At 32.0% G+C, this 20,637-nt stretch overlaps 1 protein-coding gene across 1 annotated transcript; it reads left to right on the plus strand.

Moving 5' to 3' along the window:
- The first annotated feature begins 4,715 nt into the window (after positions 1-4,715).
- On the plus strand, positions 4,716-7,391 carry BDBG_01255 (uncharacterized protein). The gene is made up of 2 exons (XM_002628301.2): positions 4,716-4,788; positions 4,883-7,391. Exon 2 carries the CDS (start codon positions 5,147-5,149, stop codon positions 6,014-6,016), a length of 870 nt encoding a protein of 289 aa, XP_002628347.1. The 5' UTR covers positions 4,716-4,788; positions 4,883-5,146; the 3' UTR covers positions 6,017-7,391.
- Positions 7,392-20,637: the final 13,246 nt, after the last annotated feature.

Raw genomic sequence — 20,637 nt, forward strand, 5'->3', positions numbered from 1 at the left:
ATTCACTCATTCTGATTCCTTGCATTCTCTCAGCATGTTTATCATAAACATCTCTTATACCTGGTTTACAGAACTCTCACTCATAAAATCAGGTCTGTGACTGATTGCATCAGATATCATTATATTCAATTTCTTTCAGTATTTAATATGAAGATTATATGCTTGAAACTTCAAGATTCAACATGCTAAGCATTTGAAAGGTTTTATCATTGATTGTAGATAGATAAGAATTTTATGATCTGTGATTACTGTTGTTATATATCTATTATTAATATATCTATCTCACAATATCAGTATATGCTTGATTACTAGCAATTTCTTTTCATACACTGAGTAATTGAGCTCAGTGCCTGATAGTTTTCTATCATTATATATTATCAGGTGCAGCTTGCTGTTCTTACTCATCTGTAGAAGAGTGTCTCTGATAGCTTATTCAGATATGTTTATCTCAATATAGAAAGATTTATTATGATCTGATTGAATAAGTACTGAGAATGTTATTACATATTCTCTCAGTGTGAGAAAAGCCTCTTCACACATGGCATTTCAGATGATTGAATAAAACTTCTTCTTTCACAGATTTACATTCATTTCTCTTAAGAGATCTGAGAGTGATGCAGATATTCATGTAAAATTCTTGATAAATCTGCAGTAGTATGAGATCAACTCAAGAAACTGTTATACATGATGTACATTTCTCAGTCACAGTCAATTCACTATGACATTCAATTTCTTCAGAATGAGATATATACAGTCATCACTCACTACATATTCTATAAACTTCAACTCTTTCATTTCAAACATATACTTGATTGATTTAGTATACATCTTATACTCTGTCAGAGTTATAAGCACTTTATTAAGATGCTTCAGATGTTTATCATATAAGTTTGAAAAGACTAGAATGTTATCAAGATATATAAGATATGAGATTTCATTCTGTTTATAAAGAATCATATTCATTATCATTTAAAAGATGACAGATGTATTTATTAGATCAAATGATATTATCAGAAATTTGAACTTTTCTCATTGCATATTAAATGCAGTTCACAGAACTGACAGTTCATCTACACAGATCTACTAGTATTCTGAGAGAAGATTAATCTTTGATAGATATCAGGTATTTCTGACTGTATTCAACTGTTATTGAATTCATGGCAGTGAATATTCATTCTTGATCATAAGCTTGTTAAGTGCTTGATAATCAATACATATCTGTTACTTCTCACTCATCTTTTTCACAAATAGAACTGGAAAGCCTCACACACTTGATAAGAGTTGTATGAGATCACATTCTAGAAGGTCAGTGATCTGACACTTCTGTTCTTCAAGATGTATTTGTGACAGAAGATACACATTCTGATTGACTGGTTTTGCATTCTCTGTGTCAATCTCATGTATGAATTCTCATTCCAGCAGTAATTTCAGTGAAAGATCTGTTTAAAAGACCTTCTCATGCTTCTTCAGAAGCTTCTTCATATGTTTATTATCTCATATATTCTTTATCTTGATTTTCTTCACTTTCAGGTCCTGTATGACATACAGAATGCTTTCAGATAAGATCTTGTAAATTGTTCTCTTTACTTATTAATGTGTAAGCAGATTTAACTCTTCTATATCAGAGATATAAAATGTTCTTCTCATATCAGTTAATAGAATTGTATAAACCATTTTCTTCCTATCAGTTAATTACATATGATATGTACATCATTGAATCTGCAGATTGAATCTTTGAAACTAATTGAGTCTGAGAATAAGATTGTATTTCATATTCTGCAGCTCTTATAATTAAATATAGCAAGATCATTCTCTGAAGTGCAAGAAAACTCTTACTTTTACAGATAATATCAAATATCAGTTATCAGATAATTTTATATATCAGAGATTCTTCACTCAGCAGACTTCTTTCAATCTTCAGATTATATAATTATTAATATATTATATAGAAGCTTCTATATCTGCTAATACTTTTGCAGCTATCTCTTAATTCTTACTCAAGTGTCTCTTATACATTAACATTTCAGATCTCAAGGCATTGAGATGAGTATTCACTTCATTCTTACTCACATCTCAGTCAGAAGCCTGCTTTCTCTTGATATTTACAGAATTCAGAGAGTCATCTAATACAGACATCTCTTTCACTTTGAAGACTATCTATAGAATATCAGTGAGTGTCTTCAAGCTCACTGATTCTGCTAGTTTTTTAACTCTCTTACTTCTCTTAACTGCATACACTGAGTGTAATCTTTTATATCATGATTTTAACATCTGCAGTTAAAGCAAGCTTAATACTCATAATATCAAGATTTTCACTCAGAGAATTTCTTTTTCAGAGAATTCAGTGCTTTAGCAATGATATGCAGATCTAGATTCATTATATCTGAGTGTATAACTTATGTCATAGAAGTCTGATTACTCATTCTCTACTGAGACATACTCAATTGCAGTATTTTCTGTTATAATTGACTCACTTATTTCTGTATAATGAGAATATTATATGCTTTCTTCACTGTGTCTGACTGTGAGATTAAGTATTTTCATTTCACTCTCAACTCAGACATAAGACTATGAATGAAGATCTGTAAATAGAAAGATGTTAAAAGCTCTTCATTCAATGCAAGATAGTGTAAGCTGAAGTGTGTGAAGTATAATATAAGATCACTCACTTATCTATACTCAGTGAAGTATTTATAACACTTGTCTTATATATTCACTTTCTCAAAGTTGTGTAAGATTTATTTGAAAAACTCATTTCATATTCATAAGAATGAATATTACTCTGAGTCTGTGAGATTTATCTTTTTATCAGCTATTTATAATGACTTTGCTTTTCTATGTAGAAATGCAGCAGATCTTAAGACTTGTTAAAATTCTGTTAACTATCTGTCTGTAAGTTCACATTCAATCTGATAATATAATCATATCTGACTTAGTCAGCTGATTGCAGCATCATTTTTTCAGTTGTTATTAAAGCTTAATAGCTTCAGCAGATCTCTCAGCTTAATGTATTTCATACTCAGATTCTCATTCTGTATAGTAGTCTCTGATAATATGTACACTTCTGAAGAGATTATGAATAATTATGATGAGATCTTCAGATTCAGTGTAGTTATCTGTCTGTGTAAACATTCAATCTTCTGCTGCAGATCTAAGATCTGGTTTTCTCTATTCTTATTAATGATGATAATTGTGTCAGTGAAGCTCTTCATAGTGAATACTTAATCTGCAGTGAATGTTAATTATTATTTGACTTCTGTCTCAGCCTGTCACTGCATACACAAGGTCTCAATCTCATTTAGAATCCTTATACATGTACAGAGCTTTAATTTCAGTTCAGTAGTTTCAGCTGTTTTTCTTACTGCTTTGAGTAAATTCTCTGAAAGGTTCTGCATATCTTTCAGTTCAGATAGTAGAGAAGAGTGTTATTTGTATCAGCTAAAGAAGATATTCATTTCAGTGATTTCTCATTGATTGTATAATGTCTATTGTTATATCACTGTATTGTTATATAATTTCTGTTATTATTATATAACTCTGATAATGGTCACTCTCTCTTTTATTCTTCTTTTGAGTAGAGAGTGAACTTCTTTGAATCTAGTTCACTGCTCTCATTCTCTTTCTCACACCTTATCTGTTCATGTCTCATACATGATATTCACCTGGACATGAAGTTTTCTCTTAACAAGTGAAGCAGTATCAATCAGATGCTCTTTCACTCACTGTTCTTTATACACTATCTTTTGAGATGTTCCAGGACCACACTGGCATGATAACTATAAATCACTTTGTAGATGAAATTATCATGCCCTGAAGAAGCCTGCACTTCTCACTGGTTTTTAGACATGCTATCAGATGTGATTCAAAGGTTGCTTAAGCCAGTGTATGATTACAGGCATACACTGGCTTCTTATATATTGAATCTTGTATGCTAAATTAATTAGTAGCCGCTATGATCCTCTTTACATTCGTATGCTAGTAGTTCGGAAGCAGCCGCGTTATTATTCAACAGTCGTACATTCTTCCGAACCACACACTGATTGAAATGATGAAATAAGTATAATTCAGTTATGTAATAACTCTACGTTCTTCCGGTATGAATAATGTAGCAGAGTTAATCACATGTATTATATAATTATATATCAAGACTTAATGAGTAGCTCTGAGAGCTGTAAAAGTTCATTCTCACACTATAGAGATATATTAATATTTCTAAACTGATTGTATAACTGTGTCTAAGATTGAGATTAGAATATTTAATATTTTTATTACTAATTTAATTAATCTCATTATACAGTTTTAAGATTAGATAGTAGTTTTATACTGTTTCAGTGAGACTTACTGTCTACTCTTATTATATTTTTTAAATGAAATCATGATTTCTACTTCTTAATTTAAATTCTTTTTATTACTTTAAATCACTTTAAATCTTTTTTAAGTGTTATTAAAAAGTATTACTTTTTAAAAAATTAAAAATAGTCTAAAAATAATCTTACAATGTTTAAAAATAGTAACTTTATACTAAGAATAGAACTAAATAAGATTAAATAAGATTACTTTCTTATTTTTTTTAAATCATGATTTTATTTTAAGATCTGATAAATAGTTACTTTGTATGTTTTTTTAATGATTAGTCTCAGTGAGATTCATGTCAAGAAATGTATAAGACTAGATCAAATGAGATTAAATATGAAATTCATGGTTTCAGTGACCAGTCTAGATATTTCTGATGCAGAAATGTAATAGAGCTTCAACAGGCTAAGAATGCCTAAATTTTTGGTAATAAATGCAAGTGACACCACTCAATCCCTCCCCTAAAAATCAGGCATCACTGAGCCTTACACATTACCATTTGTAAAATCAAAACCATAAAACTTACCAGTGAACCTTTGCAGTGCGCCTCGATACCGGGCTATCTCCTCGTCTGGCCGCGAGGACACAATTAGCGTATTTTTCTGCCACCCCAATTTATGACTGCTTATTGGCTGGAAGTCGTTAATCTAGCTTGCCTATTGGCCATGTCAAGGCGGTAAGGCACGACAAGCCAAAGAACCACAATTACCCGTCAGATTTCTCCGTCGAACATGATCACACAACAATCTTCGAATAATACATTGAACAAATTGTTATTATTCATTCACTCAATATGACCTCCTCAGGCCCTTGCGCAGCGTGTAGCTGGACTACTGAACGCCAAAAGCATTGTAACTACAAAAGCCATGTCAATCTATTCTACGAAGCAGGCGATCGAGGCGTCTGGTCATTGGGCTCAAATTTGATTCTTAAAGATCGAGGTGCTAGGCTTCCGACCATTGAAGTACCAAATATTCAGTTTGTGCAGGAAAAGACATCCATTCCTGTTCCCACCGTTGTCGAATCTTGGAACGAAGGCGAACACACCCTTATCTTAATGAAGCGTATTCCTGGCGAGCCCCTCAGCAACGTCTGGCCGCAGCTTTCCACAGGTCAAAAAGAAATGATAGCTAGGCAGACAGCTGAGTATCTGCTAGAACTTCGCAAGCTTCAGTCCGATAATATCCAAGCGCTTGATGGCCGTCCTGTTTATTCCAATTTCCTGTTCAAAGACAAAGACTCCGAGCTTCCTCACGGTCCTCTAGCATCGGATGACGAACTCTGGGCTGATATGGAGCGTGGGTTGAAAGAAACCATACCCGAGGCTGCGCGAATACGACTTCGACATTGCATGCCATCCGCTACGCCTTATACCTTTACGCATGGCGACCTCACTAATGTCAATATCATGGTTGAAAACGGCTCTGTTACTGGCATAATTGATTGGGAGATGTCTGGTTACTTTCCAGTATGGTGGGAGTATGTTTGTACATCAGTCCCTGATAGTATGGAGGACAAGGAGTGGAAGGCTTTGCTACGAAAGTATATGCCCGATCACAGTGTCGCGCGTGAATTTTGGCTGGATTATTATTATCTCTGCAGGGATCCAGAAAGTGAAAGAGCAATGAAGTTCATCGAAGAAACAAGGAGTGAGAACCTTTAGGGAGATATTTAACCTATCTCTCTTAAAAGATCGACGGGATTTCTTATCGGTATCTCAAACACTTCTTTTCTACGTTATCATGTCTTGCATATAACTATCCCTAGCAAGAAATCCCATACTTTATGGTAGGAATGTCTCGGCAATAGTGAATTTGTATCATGATTTTCAATGGGACAGCGAAGTTTTTAAGGTGGCTGGAAAATGCTGAAGCAACAGTGATATGTTTTATTTACTAGAATAAAGCTAGACATGTATAAACGGGTGACAAAAAGCAAGTTGATATGCTAGAAATAATATCATGTGAACACAGAAGGACACGGATAAAAAGTGACACAAAAGCCCCAATTAATACAATTTCCTCGTGTTCCATACCTTTGAACGAGCAAATGAAGATTAGCCCTCGTCCATGATGGAGAGAGTACGGGATATATCGATATATCTTTGAAGCCGATAAGCTTAGGCTATTGAGTAAAGGAAGGAAGCACACCAGAGGCTCAAGCCAGGCCTTTTCCTTTGAGCCTGGCTCTTAGATTTAGGCCCCTTTCATAGCTTTGGGCAGTTCGGCACCGCAACTTTCGCAATTGTCCTTGTAGGTCGGGTTATTGTGGTTGCACTTGGGGCACTTCATGGTTGATGGTTGCGATGGATTGCAGCGAATTTATTTGGAGCTAGCTGAGGAGAATATGATAGTGGAATGGATGGAATGATTGATAGCCCACTCGCCTGGCGAGAGGGCTGTATTTATAGGGTCACTCCTGCAGACCTGAACCAACACCCTTGTGGTCATGGGAGTCAAACATATGGGCAGAACTTGAACCAGCAGGTCTTCGCGATGGTCCACCAGCGCGTTACAATAAAGGGATGTAACATGATTAAGCGGCTACAGTCAGACTTAATCCTTGAGGGCCCTGGGGTCCCTTAAGAATTGATCCTTTTGGCCCAGTTGTTTTCCAACAGCCACACACAGACTGTCAGCCAATAGAATTGATGGAACTGGCCAGTTAGGTCCACGAAAGTGATTGCTTCGGGGTTATGCCTTAATATATCAGGATTACAGGGTTTCTCTAGCCAGGCATAATTCATGCGCCGATATCACACTCCAACTCATCAGGGAGAAAGTATGGCTCCTCGATTAGATTCGCCAGCGTCATCTAAGCTCCAAATCTATAAGTCGGGTCGGCGGGAAGTCCCATGAATTGAGAAATCATACCTTCATAGGATTTCAATCGTCGTGGCAGCTTTCGCAACGACCATGGCGACAGAGACTGTTATGACAAAGGCTGCCTCGATTATGCTGTCGACGACAGGTACAGCACACCCAGCTGAACGAACCTACTCTGAGTAAAATTGCTTATTAAACAACGATATATGTTGGCCGTTGCGGCTATTGGCTGTGGCGATTTCTCCAGATCACGTGACCCACCACTATATTAAGCTCTTTGTAGATAGATCTATCAATACAACCTTCAACTATTATATAGATTATAGCCTTAAGAGCATATTATTCTTTTTAGAATATTATATTAATATTTTGATATAAGTAGTTTATCTTATCTTTTTCAGAACAACTCTTACTTTTTACTAGAGATATTTTATTCTCTGTGAATTTATTAGTCAGCAGATTTATATTCTTTTTTTTTTTTTTTTTTTTCTTCAAAAAGAAAATGCATTCATTATTATAAAGAATATCACTATTTTTACATATTTAAAAGAAGTAGAGTTATCTTAATATAAGTAATATATTTATTACTTCAGAGTTCAGCTTAAGACTTAAAATTACTCACTTTACTAGATAACTTATTAATAAAATAATTACTTATTATAAGAAGAATTCTGAGTTATAAGATAAGAGTAATATCAGTTTTCACTAAAGTATGAAATTCAATGATGAGATTGTCAGGTCACGTGATCTGGCTTACTAATCCTTCCACCATATAACTTTTCACAAGCTAGCAACCTTTCAATCACACAAGCTTTACACCTTTCACAGGTTATGAGACCTGTTTTGCGCAAAATCGCTGCCAATTCAGGATTTCTTGTCAATATAATCATTATTTGAACTACTGCTTCATTTGATATGCTCATCAGGAGTTAAAATCATCTTATTCTATCAGTATTGATGTGTTTGAGATCTTGATAATCAATAATACTACTGCTCACTTAAAAAAGAGGCTTGCAGAAAACACATCACATTTGTAAAAAAGTAAGAAAAGAGAATAATATTGACAAGGATTCAATAAATGAATATCAAGATGGCAGATTCAATATGATCTCGCCCACATACATGTTCGCGATCTTGTGTCCTTTTCACTGAATCAGTTGCAGTTGATAATGATGATGATTCTTCACACTCATGCTCTGCCAGTGAACATTCTTCTGAAGCTTGTGAAAGCTTCATTGATGAACACTCTGAAACACTCTCTCAATTCGAAGCTGGTTTGAATACAGCTTCTGACACAGTCAGGCCGGCCCCCTGATCTACTCAACAGCTTGATGCTGGTTCTCTTGATGAGAATAATGAACACTCAGGTGTCTACTGTTCAGACAAGGCAATATCAGATCAACAGATGAAGCATCTCAAGATAATGCTTGAGATGAACAAGAGGAAGCAAAGAGTCTTAGAACTCAAACTACAACTGGAAAAACTTTGTCAACAGAGATTCTCTATAGATTGATCACAGAATGTCAACAATCATTCTATCATCACATCAACAGTCACATGGAATTCTAATCTCAGTGAAAGGTTGGAATTCAATCTTTATGAATTGAATAGCCATGTTGACAAGGCAATCTCTCAATTCAAGAAAGATGTCAAGAATACTGTGAGACTAAACAGTCTGACTGACACATTCAATTACATCACATAAAGCATCTTCATGAAATTGAAACTGGTTGATACACAGTGCTGATATATGATAGAGAAATGACAGATTCAGAACTCTCTACAAAGAGATGATGAATAAGCATCATTCTGAGACATCAGAAACTGGTGGCTCTACACATTCATCTTGAACTGCTTGAGTGCAGGAGTCAGACCACATTTCTCCAAGTATGATGAAAATCAGATTGCTTATACTCTATGAAATGTGATTGAACAGAAATACTCTGTTCTCAAAACACAGTTATGCTGTGAGACAGTTCTGGAATTCATGTCTCTTAGTGACACACAGGTCACCAATCTACACACATTCTTTGATAAGTTCTGGTTCATCATTATGAAATTGAAGATGTTGAATACTTCCTCTTCAGATGCATGAATATTTGATATCTTCTACTCAGTTCTACTCAACAATTGAAGGAATTATATTCAGAAGAAGATAGAGAAGATACAGGATTTCAAATTCACAGCTGTGATATTGAATGTTGATCTTCTCATGAAGGAAATCTGTTCATGGCTTGATTCTTCAAAAGATAAAAAGAATCTGCACAATATAGATTCTGTGGTCAACACAGCTATAACAGCTACAATGGCCACAATGACTATCAACAACAATACATTGAATTCAGCCCGTGAAGGTCATACTGAACATGGTCATGATAGTACTCAAGAGAGCTTCTGAAATCATCAGAGATCAGGAAATTCATCTATCTGTTCTGAATGTGAGAGATCTCACTTTGACATCTGTTGATTAATCAATTCAGACAGTGCTTCAGATAATTGAAGGATAAACAATACTGCAAGAATAAAGGAATTCAAGGAAAAGAAGAAAAAGAACAATAGTGAGAGTAGAACTCAACTATTCATTACAGATGAATCAGACATCTATCAGATGACAAATCTCACAGAGGTTATCAATGTGTCAGTCTGTTTTGTGGAACCTCACAAGGATTCTCTCACTATATGAAATAGTGGCACCGGATGCCACATAGTGAGTGATAGATTACAATTTTCAGAACTTATAGCAATCAATGATCCAACAGTTCAAGTGATCAACAAGGTCATTATAAAGATTCAGAGTGTCAGCACTGTATTCATCTCAGTGAGTGAAAGATTGATAGAATTCAATCATGTATACTATGTGCCAGGACTATTCACAAATCTGATCTCTGCTGAGCTTATGAAATGTCAGAGCTATATTTGTCATGATATACAAGTTGATGCTGAAAACTACTTTGAGTTTCTATCATCTATCAACAGTGATATCTTCTACACTAATCTGTCTCACAATAATATTTACATTCTATCTGACAGCTCACCGACATTTCATGAAGTAATGAATGACTCAATGTATAAAGCAGTGACATATGTGGCTGTTCTGAAACCAAAGACAATCTCAACAGATTATGATCTGAGTGCTGAGTCTTTGAGATCTTTCAGCTGTGAGAAGGTTGAACAGTTAATCAACTCTAAGAATTCAGATACTGATTTCTTTATTATCTCATCTTTATCTTGGTTATCTGCAGTTCTTCTGAAACAGCTTCTGATAGATGAGTGACATCATCAACTTAGTCATATCAGTGAAAATAGTATATTAGAAATGACCAGAGACCTGTGATTTGATATTATCATTATCAGTCTGAAGAAATTATCATTCTGTGTCATATATATTAAGGCTAAACAGAAACATACTTTCTACAAGGATTCCACACCACATTGTGCCACCCGCAAGGCCTTGAAGGTTTGAGTGGATATATTCAGTGATGGTGAGACTCTTGGAACTGAGAATGATATATCATCTTACACTGGCAAGAAGCTTGCAATGATGATAACAGATGATGCCACCTGTATGAGGTGAATATTCCTATTGAAATGCAAGGATGAGACATTGAGATATCTACAGATCTTCAACCAATTCATCAAGAATCTGCTGAGACATGGCATTGCAATCATTCACTCAGATTGTGGAGAATTGAATTCAAATGCAGTCACAGCATACATGCTCAGTGAAGATATAAAATGAGAGCTGACTCTCTCTCATACTTCACAGTAAGATGAAGTATTTGAACAATCAATCAATTTGATTATTGAGAAGTTCTGATCACTATTAATAGACTCTTCAGCTTTAGAAAAGATGTGAGATGAGGCAGTTATTGCAGTCACAGAGCTGCTTAATCTTATGTCAACCTCAATAATATTATATGAGGGCTCTGAAAATACAAAGCTCATTACACTCTATGAGGCCTGACTTGAAGCTCTATCTTCTGCACATGACATTTGCTGATGAAGTTGTAAAGCATTCTTGAAGATTGTTCTCAAGCTCATCAATAAGATGGCTTCTCATTTCAAAGAGTTGATTTTTATAAGTTATGATGATTTTATCAATTATAGATTGATGAATCCCTTCAACAGATGTTTATACATTTCAAAAGACATCATCTTTCAGAAGAACCTTCATCTTGCCAATTCATCAATATTGATAATACACAACCTGAAGGTTCTACTCAATGCAGTCTGTAAAGCAGCTGCAGTGATTTCTTCAGTGACATCAGGTCTACTCACTGCAGTCTGTCAAGAGACTGCAGTGATTCCTGATTCATCAATTGATGATCTGTTCATTGATGAGAAAATTCAACCTGAGTGTTCATTATTTCTTATACTCACTAATAATTGATGAATTGACTATAATATCTCTGTAAGAATACCTACCTTTTTAGTGCAGAATACACTGAACTTCTCAGAACTCACAGTTGAATCTAATGATTCTCTGACATCTACAAGAAATATCACTATAGTGAGAGAATCAACAGTGAGGAAATCTTCAGTGAGAGACAGTCTTGAAGATCTACTCCCTGATTCTGAGATCACTGCACTTCTGATCCTGAAAAACCTCATGTATATCAAAGCTTTCATAGAATGAAAGTATTATTACAAGACCTGTGTTAAAGAGATCAACTGTTTAAAATAGATAGAGGCCTGATAACTGATTGAGAGAATATTATAAATGAGTGTTCTCTGCAGTCAATGAGTATTTGACAAAAAGTTCAATAATATGAGTGATGTTATCTGCTATAAGATTCACTGAGTTGTCTGCAGAAATCTTCAATAGAAGAGAGTCAATTACTCAAGAATCTTTGCACCTGTCATCTCTGCATTCATCTCATGAGCTCTCATGATGATCTCAGCATCTCAGAGATGATATGTTCTGCAGATTGATATGGTGATTATCTTTTTAAATGCTCAACTGTCTGCTGATGAATAGATATATATGAATCAATTCACAGAATTCTGTAAAGACTGTGATGATCTTGTATGTAAGTTAATGCAGAGACTATACAGTCTTAAGCAAGCAGCACTCTTATGATATGAGAAGCTGTGAAAGATGCTATTACACTCAGACTTCTGTGTCAGTCTCTATGATGCTGGACTATTTATTCATGATGGAAGACAGGTTTATATAATCATCTATGTGAATAATGTCCATCTCTACAGCCTGAAAATCGAAGATCTGGACTGAGCCAGAGCTGAAATTGCTGCTAATTATGAGATCAAGAATGTAGGGAATTCCAACTGCTATCTAGAAATGAAGATTGATAGAGATTCAACTTTATTGACATTGTTTCAACCTCTCTTTATAAGGAATCTTCTGAAGAAGTTCTCAATGAATGACTGTCATTCTACATTCACTTCTATGAAGAAGAATGTTGATTTCATGAATGATGATGAGAAACTGATTGCATACACAGCAGAATTTACTCTACAGTTCTATCAATCCAGTATTGAATCCCTGCAATATCTGGCATTCAATACATGTCCTGATATGAGCTTCGCCGCAGGATTTCTTGAATGATTCAGCTCCCAGTCTACATCAAAGAACTGGGCTGCATACAAGTGTACACTCTGATATCTACAGGGTTCAATCAATGAGGGTATAACCTATCACAGAGGTGCCGAAATTGAACCTGTAGCATACACAGATGCCGATTGAGCCGGTAGGGATCCAGGATCCCGTTCAACCACCGGTTATATCATCTACATGCAAGGTGGTCCTGTTGCATGGCGGAGCTGCCGGCAAACAGAGGTCTTCAAGTCATCAACAGAGGCTGAATATATTGCATCCTCTGAGGCCGCATATGAGCTTGTCTGTCTCCAAGAGCTTCTAGAAGACGCTGGATTCATCTCATCCCACCTCAACAATCTGGATGCCGATGATCACCTCATTCCCACCACAGTCAATGGTCTGGCTTATACAATCCATGCTGATAATAAGTCTGTCATAGAGCTATCCTCTTCCAAAGCAATTCCACACTGCTTGAAGCATATAGAGGTTCATTTTCACATTCTTCAGAATCTTGTCTGCAAGAATGAGATATCTATCTGATATGTTTCATCTGCTGAGAACACAGTGGATGAGCTTACTAAATCACTTAAAATATTGAAATATATGTGTTGAAAAGAGAATATAAAGAAGATAGAAGAATAGAGGGATAAAAAATGATGTATATCATGACTGGTTTTTCATTACTTCACATTTTCCAGTCATTTTTTGTACCTGTACTTGATTTGAAGATGAATTTTGTATATAGCATTGTGTATAGTTACTCTGGTGAGTGAGAATGTCAGGTCATATGATCTGGCTTACTAATCCTTTCATTATATAACTTTTCACAAGCTAGCAACCTTTCAATCACACAAGCTTTACACCTTTCACAGAGATCATAAAAGTGCTTTAGAATAAAGAAAAGTAAAGTTAATATTTATCTGCAGAATCTGTTTATTTCAACTTAATAAATTCTTTATTATCTCTCACTTTCAGAATACTAATATTTAATGATGACTTGAATCAACTCATCTATTATATAGCAGACAATCTTATAAATCTTATACAGATAATACTCTGAAATTAACTATAACTTAAACTGCTTTATTACAAACTCACTCAATTCTTTGAATATGAACCTGCTGATGAATTCATTGAAAAGCTCTTAATTATATAAGCATTTTAATCTCATCACTGACTGCATACTCTGTGTGATAGTGAAGTTATTCAGTTAAACATGAACCAGATATTGTTTGAAACTTCTGTGTGAGATTATTCCCTATTCATTTCTATCACATCACAACTTTAGGTTAAATTGTCATATAAATTGTAAGATGAAGAGACCTACTCATATGTATCAATGTTCTTGATTTTAGAAGATATCTGATCTGTAATGATAAAGATATCTGAAGAGTAATCTCTGTGAAAACCCTTTCTATCTTTGATCTTTCAAAACATCAATGCTAAGTCTCACTCATGTACCGCTCTTTTCAATCTGACTCACCTTCAGTAGAAAGATACAAAAAGATACCTCAGTAATAGTATTAAGCACATAATTAACAAACATATCTGAAGTGCAATCTCTGCATCTGTTTTTGAGGTATCAAGACATCAATATCAAGTCTCACTCACATATTATCTTATTTAACCTGGCCTTTCCTTGGGAGAAAGTTACAAAAAGATACCTAGTTAACAATATTTAATACATAACTGACAGATAACAACAACTATAAAATCAGTATATCTCAAGATCTGACTGAGTCTTTAATCTCTGCAGAGTGAGATATATTAAATCTAGTTTTAATATCTTAATATTAAATTGATTCTGTAAGGAATTGAGAATAGTAATACTAGATTTCTATTAAATTTGAGAATTAACTCTATATTGATATAATTGTTGATAAAGTCTTCTATTTTAAGATATTAATAATCAGTTTCTCTAGATCTTACTGATAATATTTATATTATTATATAGAAACAGACTTATATTCTCTATAATATCAAGACTCTGAAGAGAGAAAGACTTGATAGAGAGTATATAGATAATAGTAGTGTATATCTTAGCAGTTTTTATCTCATGCTTCTGCAGCAGTTAATGTAAAAAAAAAGATCTTAGAATTAGTTTTTTACTTCTCTTGAAAAAGTAAGATGTTTTTCTCTGAATTTTATACAATATTCTTATAAAGAATTAAAAACAGTGTTATTTTCTGTTATAATTTTATATTCTTTTAAGTAAGAATTACTTTTTCAGTAGGTGAAGAGCTTTCATTAATACTTAATTCTTTTTTACACTCTTTATTAACTGATTCGAGTTGCACACTTATTGTGTGAGAAGAATTGAATGATTTAGAATAAAATTGAATAATTTTATTAAAGTTTCTATAAAAAATTAACTTATTTTTTGTCAGTTTTTCTCTCAAAAACTGTCATATTATCTGATTTATTATTAATTGATATCATACTTTTTCTCACTGTATCTTAAGAAAGAGATTGTAAAGATTTTATTAATTTATTTTAAAACTCAATTTTAGTTTAGCAGATTCTCTTCAAAAATCTAATCTAGTTACTGAACTAGTGTGAAAGAAATCAGGTATTTTATACTCAAAAGTCTTTTATTCTTCTTTTGAAATTATCTGATCAACTTTTCAATTTATAATAGACTGATAAATCTCTCAATTGAAACAGTCTGCTCAACTTTTCAGTTGAAAATAAACTGATAAATTCCTTAATTGAAACAGTCTGATCAACTTTTCATTAAGTAAGTAAAATGAATTCAAAAATACACTCAGTTGATGTGGAAAAAGATGCTTTCTTGAATTCTATTTCTGAGATTGAAATTCTGAAGAGAATAAAGAAAGAAGAAATACAGAAACAACAAGTTCTTAAAATACAGAAACTTGAAAAAGTAAGTAAAATTCTTGAAAAACAGTGTCTGAGTGAGATAAATGAAGAAGTTCTGTTAATTCTTCATACTCATATTAATCAACTACAGAAGATGATCAAGTACAAACTTAGAATTTCAAACACAGTTCAAAAAACATTGAAAATTTCTAGTATAATCACTGACTCTTTATCTTCTTCTTCTTCTTCTTCTTCTTCTTCTTCTTCTTCTTTGAATTATAAGAAAATATATACTGAAGCAGCAGAATCTGCTATCTTTAAATCAGCTATCTCAAAATCTGCTCAAAATTCTGAGAAAGGTCAGAAGAATACTACTCATATCTCTATTTATAGAAAAGAAGAGAAAAAAATGAAAAAAGAGAAACACTTTTAAATCTTTAAAAATAGAAGATTTATTCTCAAAGACTTAAATCAGAAGATGTTACAGAGCAACAAGCTAGACTCAAATATTATTTTCAGAATCAGAAATAAAATTAATCAGCATTTCTTCTCTTAGTTAATAACTGATATTGAAGTTTAAAAATCTGTTATAGCTTCAATTGAGCTATCTTTCTTTAAAAATTTCATTATTCTGACTACAATGAATGAATTCAGTGCAGAATTTCTTATTCAGAATGAGAATCTTCAGAAATGAGTAATAAAATTGTTGTTAAACAGAAAAATTCTATCTAAGAGAGATAAAAAGTAAGATAAATTCATTTCTTATAATATTTCACTTGATATTTTTAACTGTGAGAAAGAAATACTACTTCTTAAAAATGAATTAGAAGAATACAATTCTATTGAACTAAGAAAAGAGTCTGTATAGCTAAATTCAATTAAGTTCAGATAAAGTAGAAGAAATATCTCTGTTCTAGTATATATAATAACACTTGAATCATTAAATATCTCTAAAGTAAGAGTGATAGATTTGAAAATGAGAGTTCATGAATACAAAGACTCAAGAATGAATCTCAAAGCTTAAACACAGTGTTTAAACTGACAAAGATATGAACACTTTGCAATCTCTTATTTCAGAGACTTAGAATATATATTCTATGCTAGAGATCACAAAGTGAGTGAGTATAAATGTGAAACATACTCAAAAAGGGATGAAATATATTAATATACTCTGCTTAAATACTTTAATTGTAAAGAAAAATATGCATCTAGCTCAAAAGAATGCATATTTACTTCAAGAACTAAAAAGAACTGGAGAAAAGATGAAGCTCAAAGTCAATCTAAAACTGAAGAGAATAGTCAAGTCAGTAAACCTGAAACTACAAGCTTAAAAAGAAGAAACTCTTAATTATATAAATCTTCAAACTTTAAATCTTCAGCTAAATATAAGCAGAATTTGAATTCTTAAATAACTGTTAAAAATAGATAATTAAGAAATGACTCTGATAATAAACTAGACAGAATACAAGCAGTTAAGATTCCTGCTTTTTAAAATAGTTATAATCCACTATCTGATAATAATGATTAAATTCTACTCTATCTCTACTCTCTTTGAGTAAAATTTATAATAAAAATAATAAACAAGTTTAAACACTCTTTAAAAGTCACATTTATTCAAAACAATGTGAATAGAAATTTAAACTATATTTATTCTTATTTTCAAATTGTATTTGAATAAAAAGTTAATTTTATACTTCTTGAGACATCAAATTTTGATACTGAGTAAAAATATATTATTTCTTATTCAAGATACTACTACTTTACATATTAAAAGTATGAGATAAAGTCAAAAGTGCTGATCTATAAAAGAGAGAGATCAAGATATTAATTTAATGGAAGATTTAATATTATATCTGACTCTGATATTTTAGTGAGTGATATTATAGATAAAGAGAATAAGTTTAATATTATACAGCTTATAAATATTTATAATGAAAAATTATTGAAGAAAAATAATAATATCTAAATAATTAATGAAGAATTTTTGAATATAACTTTATTTAAAAACTCTATAATTATAGAAGATTTCAATGCATATCATCTCTGATGAAATTCAGAATGTGAAAGAGTAGTAAGAGTAGATAAACTAGTTCAATGAACTTTTAAGTATTTAATAGATTTAGTTAATAAGTCTGATCAATAAACATTCTTTAAAAAAGATATAAAATAGAAATCTATTATAAATCTAATCTTTATATTATAAAATCTAATTGAAAAAAGACTTATACACTAATTTATTAATTCAAGTCAGATATCAGAATCAGATCATGAGAGTATTTAATTTAATATTAAACTAAGTGAAAAATAAATAAGTGAAAAGCTTCTTCTCTCTTATCAGAATAACTTTAAAAAAGGTGACTGAAAAGTAGTTAAAGAAAGTATAAAACTATTAAAATCTGAAAAGCAGAGTGAGCTCTATTGAAATCTTAGTCAAGATATCTCAAATGAAATACTTAAGAATAGAGTAAAGCTGATTACATCTATTATTCTAATAAGTATTAGAGATAATATTTCAAAGAAAAAGTCTTCTGAGAATTTCAAATGTTGATGAAATAAGAATATTATATTTAAAAGAAAACAATTAAATACTGCTAGAAGAGATTGAAAGAATGATATAATATCTGATAAAGAGTTCAAAGCTATCAGAAATGAATATTTTTCAGATATTAAAAAAGTTAAAACAGACTACTGAAACAAATTTCTTGAAAAAGTATAAGATAAAGAAGTTTTTAAAGTCTTTAACTATACTAAAATAAGATGTGTAGCAAACCTTTCAGTTATAGAATATAAGTTTCAGAATGAATCATATACTACAAATTCTTTTGAGAAAGAATATCAAGCTTTTATAAGAATTCTCTTTCAAAACTCATCAGATTCAGATTCAGAGAAAGAGAATATATCACTTTATAACTATATTAATGAAAATGACTGAGAATAATCTGAAGTTATATAAGATGAGCCCCAGTGGCCGAATGCTTAATGCGGCCACCCGGTAGCGCCTTGGCGTGGGAAACCAAGACGCGTGGGTTCAAAACCCGCAGGGGATACATTAAATCCGGAACTCAAGTACCTCAGGTTTTCTAATAAATACAGAGGTGTACAAATCGCTTCAATGAATCGCTCTATGTTCCTGAGCTGAGCAGTTATTATCACATGTATCTAATTGTCACTCCTTTGTATTTTCCGATGTTTTTGTTATCTTGGCGCGGTCTCAACACCTGTATTTCCTCCTGTATAACCAATACTTGACCTGTATTTAACATCACGCAAGGACTCATCATAAGCTCCGCTTGCATATGAGTATAATGGAATAATAATAATAATAATAATAATATATAAGATGAACTACAGTCAGCTATCTGGTCTCAACAGCAGTTTTTATTAATATAAAAGATACATTTAATCATGTTTAAAAGTCAAAGATAATTCAGACTTTGAAGATGTTAAAACTATCACTTTCTCTGATAAAATGAGTTCACTATTTTATATCTAAAACAATCATACAACTATTCTTTAATAAAATAAAATAAGATAAGTCTGAGATAAAAATAGAAGTACTGTGAGAATCTTCAATCTCACTCATTTTATTTGTAATATACACTGCATATCTATTCAAGAATAGAGATATGAAAATAGTGAGATCTTCAAGTTATATGAATGATATTGATCTAGTCTATAGTTCAAAAACAATCAAAGAGAATTTAGAAGTAATTGAAAAAGCAGTAAAGATAATCTTTGTTAAAGCAGATATCAATCAAACTTAATTTTATGTGAATAAAACTGAGTTAATTCATTTCTTTTCTAGATTCAATGAGAAAAAACTATATCTGACTCTTTTAAATAAAGAGATTAAACCCAGTTTAAATGTCAAATGATTGAGAGTATGATTACACTCTAAGTTGAATTTTAAATATCATATTCAACAAAGAACTATCAAGATAGAAAGACTATTATATAGTATAATCACACTAATAAATACAGAGAGAGATCTATACTTTCAGTCTATAAGACAGTTATACATAGCCTGTATCATGTCAATAGCTGATTATGAAGTTCAAGTTTAATGAAATAATTAAGAAAATTTCACTGAACTCTTTCAAAGTCTGTAAAACAGAGCTTTGAGAAGAATTCTGAAAGTATTCAAATCATCTTTTATTAAAATAATGAAAATTGATGCTTCAATTCCTTCCTCTGCTATTAGATTTAAAAAGATCTGTATAAACTATACTCTGAGAGTTATAAAGATAAGCTTAAATTATATAATCAGAGAAAGAGTCTCTTTTTCATTTTCATTAATTAACTCAGAAAATAAACTGAATTAAAATAGATTTCTTGATTGAAATATAAATAAATCTTCAAAGAAAATATTCTCTTAACTATATAGACTTTACTCACTGATTACAAATCAATTTTCTTTATTAAATATTGAAAAAGTTAATCATGAGAAGATATCTCTTTGAAGGGAAAAGCTTGAATCTCTCATAGACTTATAAATAAGTGAACTATCTAAATAGAGATAATATGAACAGTATTTGAAGAGAATCTCTACAATTAATATAAAAGACTCTATTCTGATTTATTGAGATGACTTAAAATATGAGAATTTGAATAGATTAGATACAGACATTGCTTATACTGAAGATAATATTAATTCTATCACAGATTTCTAAAATTTAGACTGTGAATCTGAAGTCTTTGATACTGAACTATTTATAATAGTGAAAGCTTTCAAACTCATTGAAATAAAATCTTATAAAAGAGAAAATAGTTTAAAAAAGATATGAATATTCTCTAATAGTCAAGCTGCTTTAAAAAGACTTAGAAATAGTCAGATTTATAATGATTAAATAAATCTTGAACTGATTTTAAACTCTGTTTTGAAAATTCAAAAGAGAAGAATATCAAACCTGATAATTTATCTGCACTAAGTTTGTGCTTATATAAATATTCATGGCAATGAATTGACTGATTCAGCTGTAAAAAAGAGTTCAGAATTAAGTAGATTTATACAAGAAATAGTATCTTGAGCTTTTATAAAGAGAATGATAAAAGAATCTTATTTAGATAAGTAAAATGAAAGCT

The sequence above is a fragment of the Blastomyces gilchristii genome, assembly GCF_000003855.2.
Source record: "Blastomyces gilchristii SLH14081 genomic scaffold supercont1.2, whole genome shotgun sequence".
In the NCBI taxonomy this organism is placed as follows: domain Eukaryota; kingdom Fungi; phylum Ascomycota; class Eurotiomycetes; order Onygenales; family Ajellomycetaceae; genus Blastomyces; species Blastomyces gilchristii.

Bases quoted from the DNA above. Each gene is read 5' to 3' on its own strand.
- BDBG_01255 (XM_002628301.2), top strand. From the start codon at position 5,147: ATGACCTCCTCAGGCCCTTGCGCAGCGTGTAGCTGGACTACTGAACGC.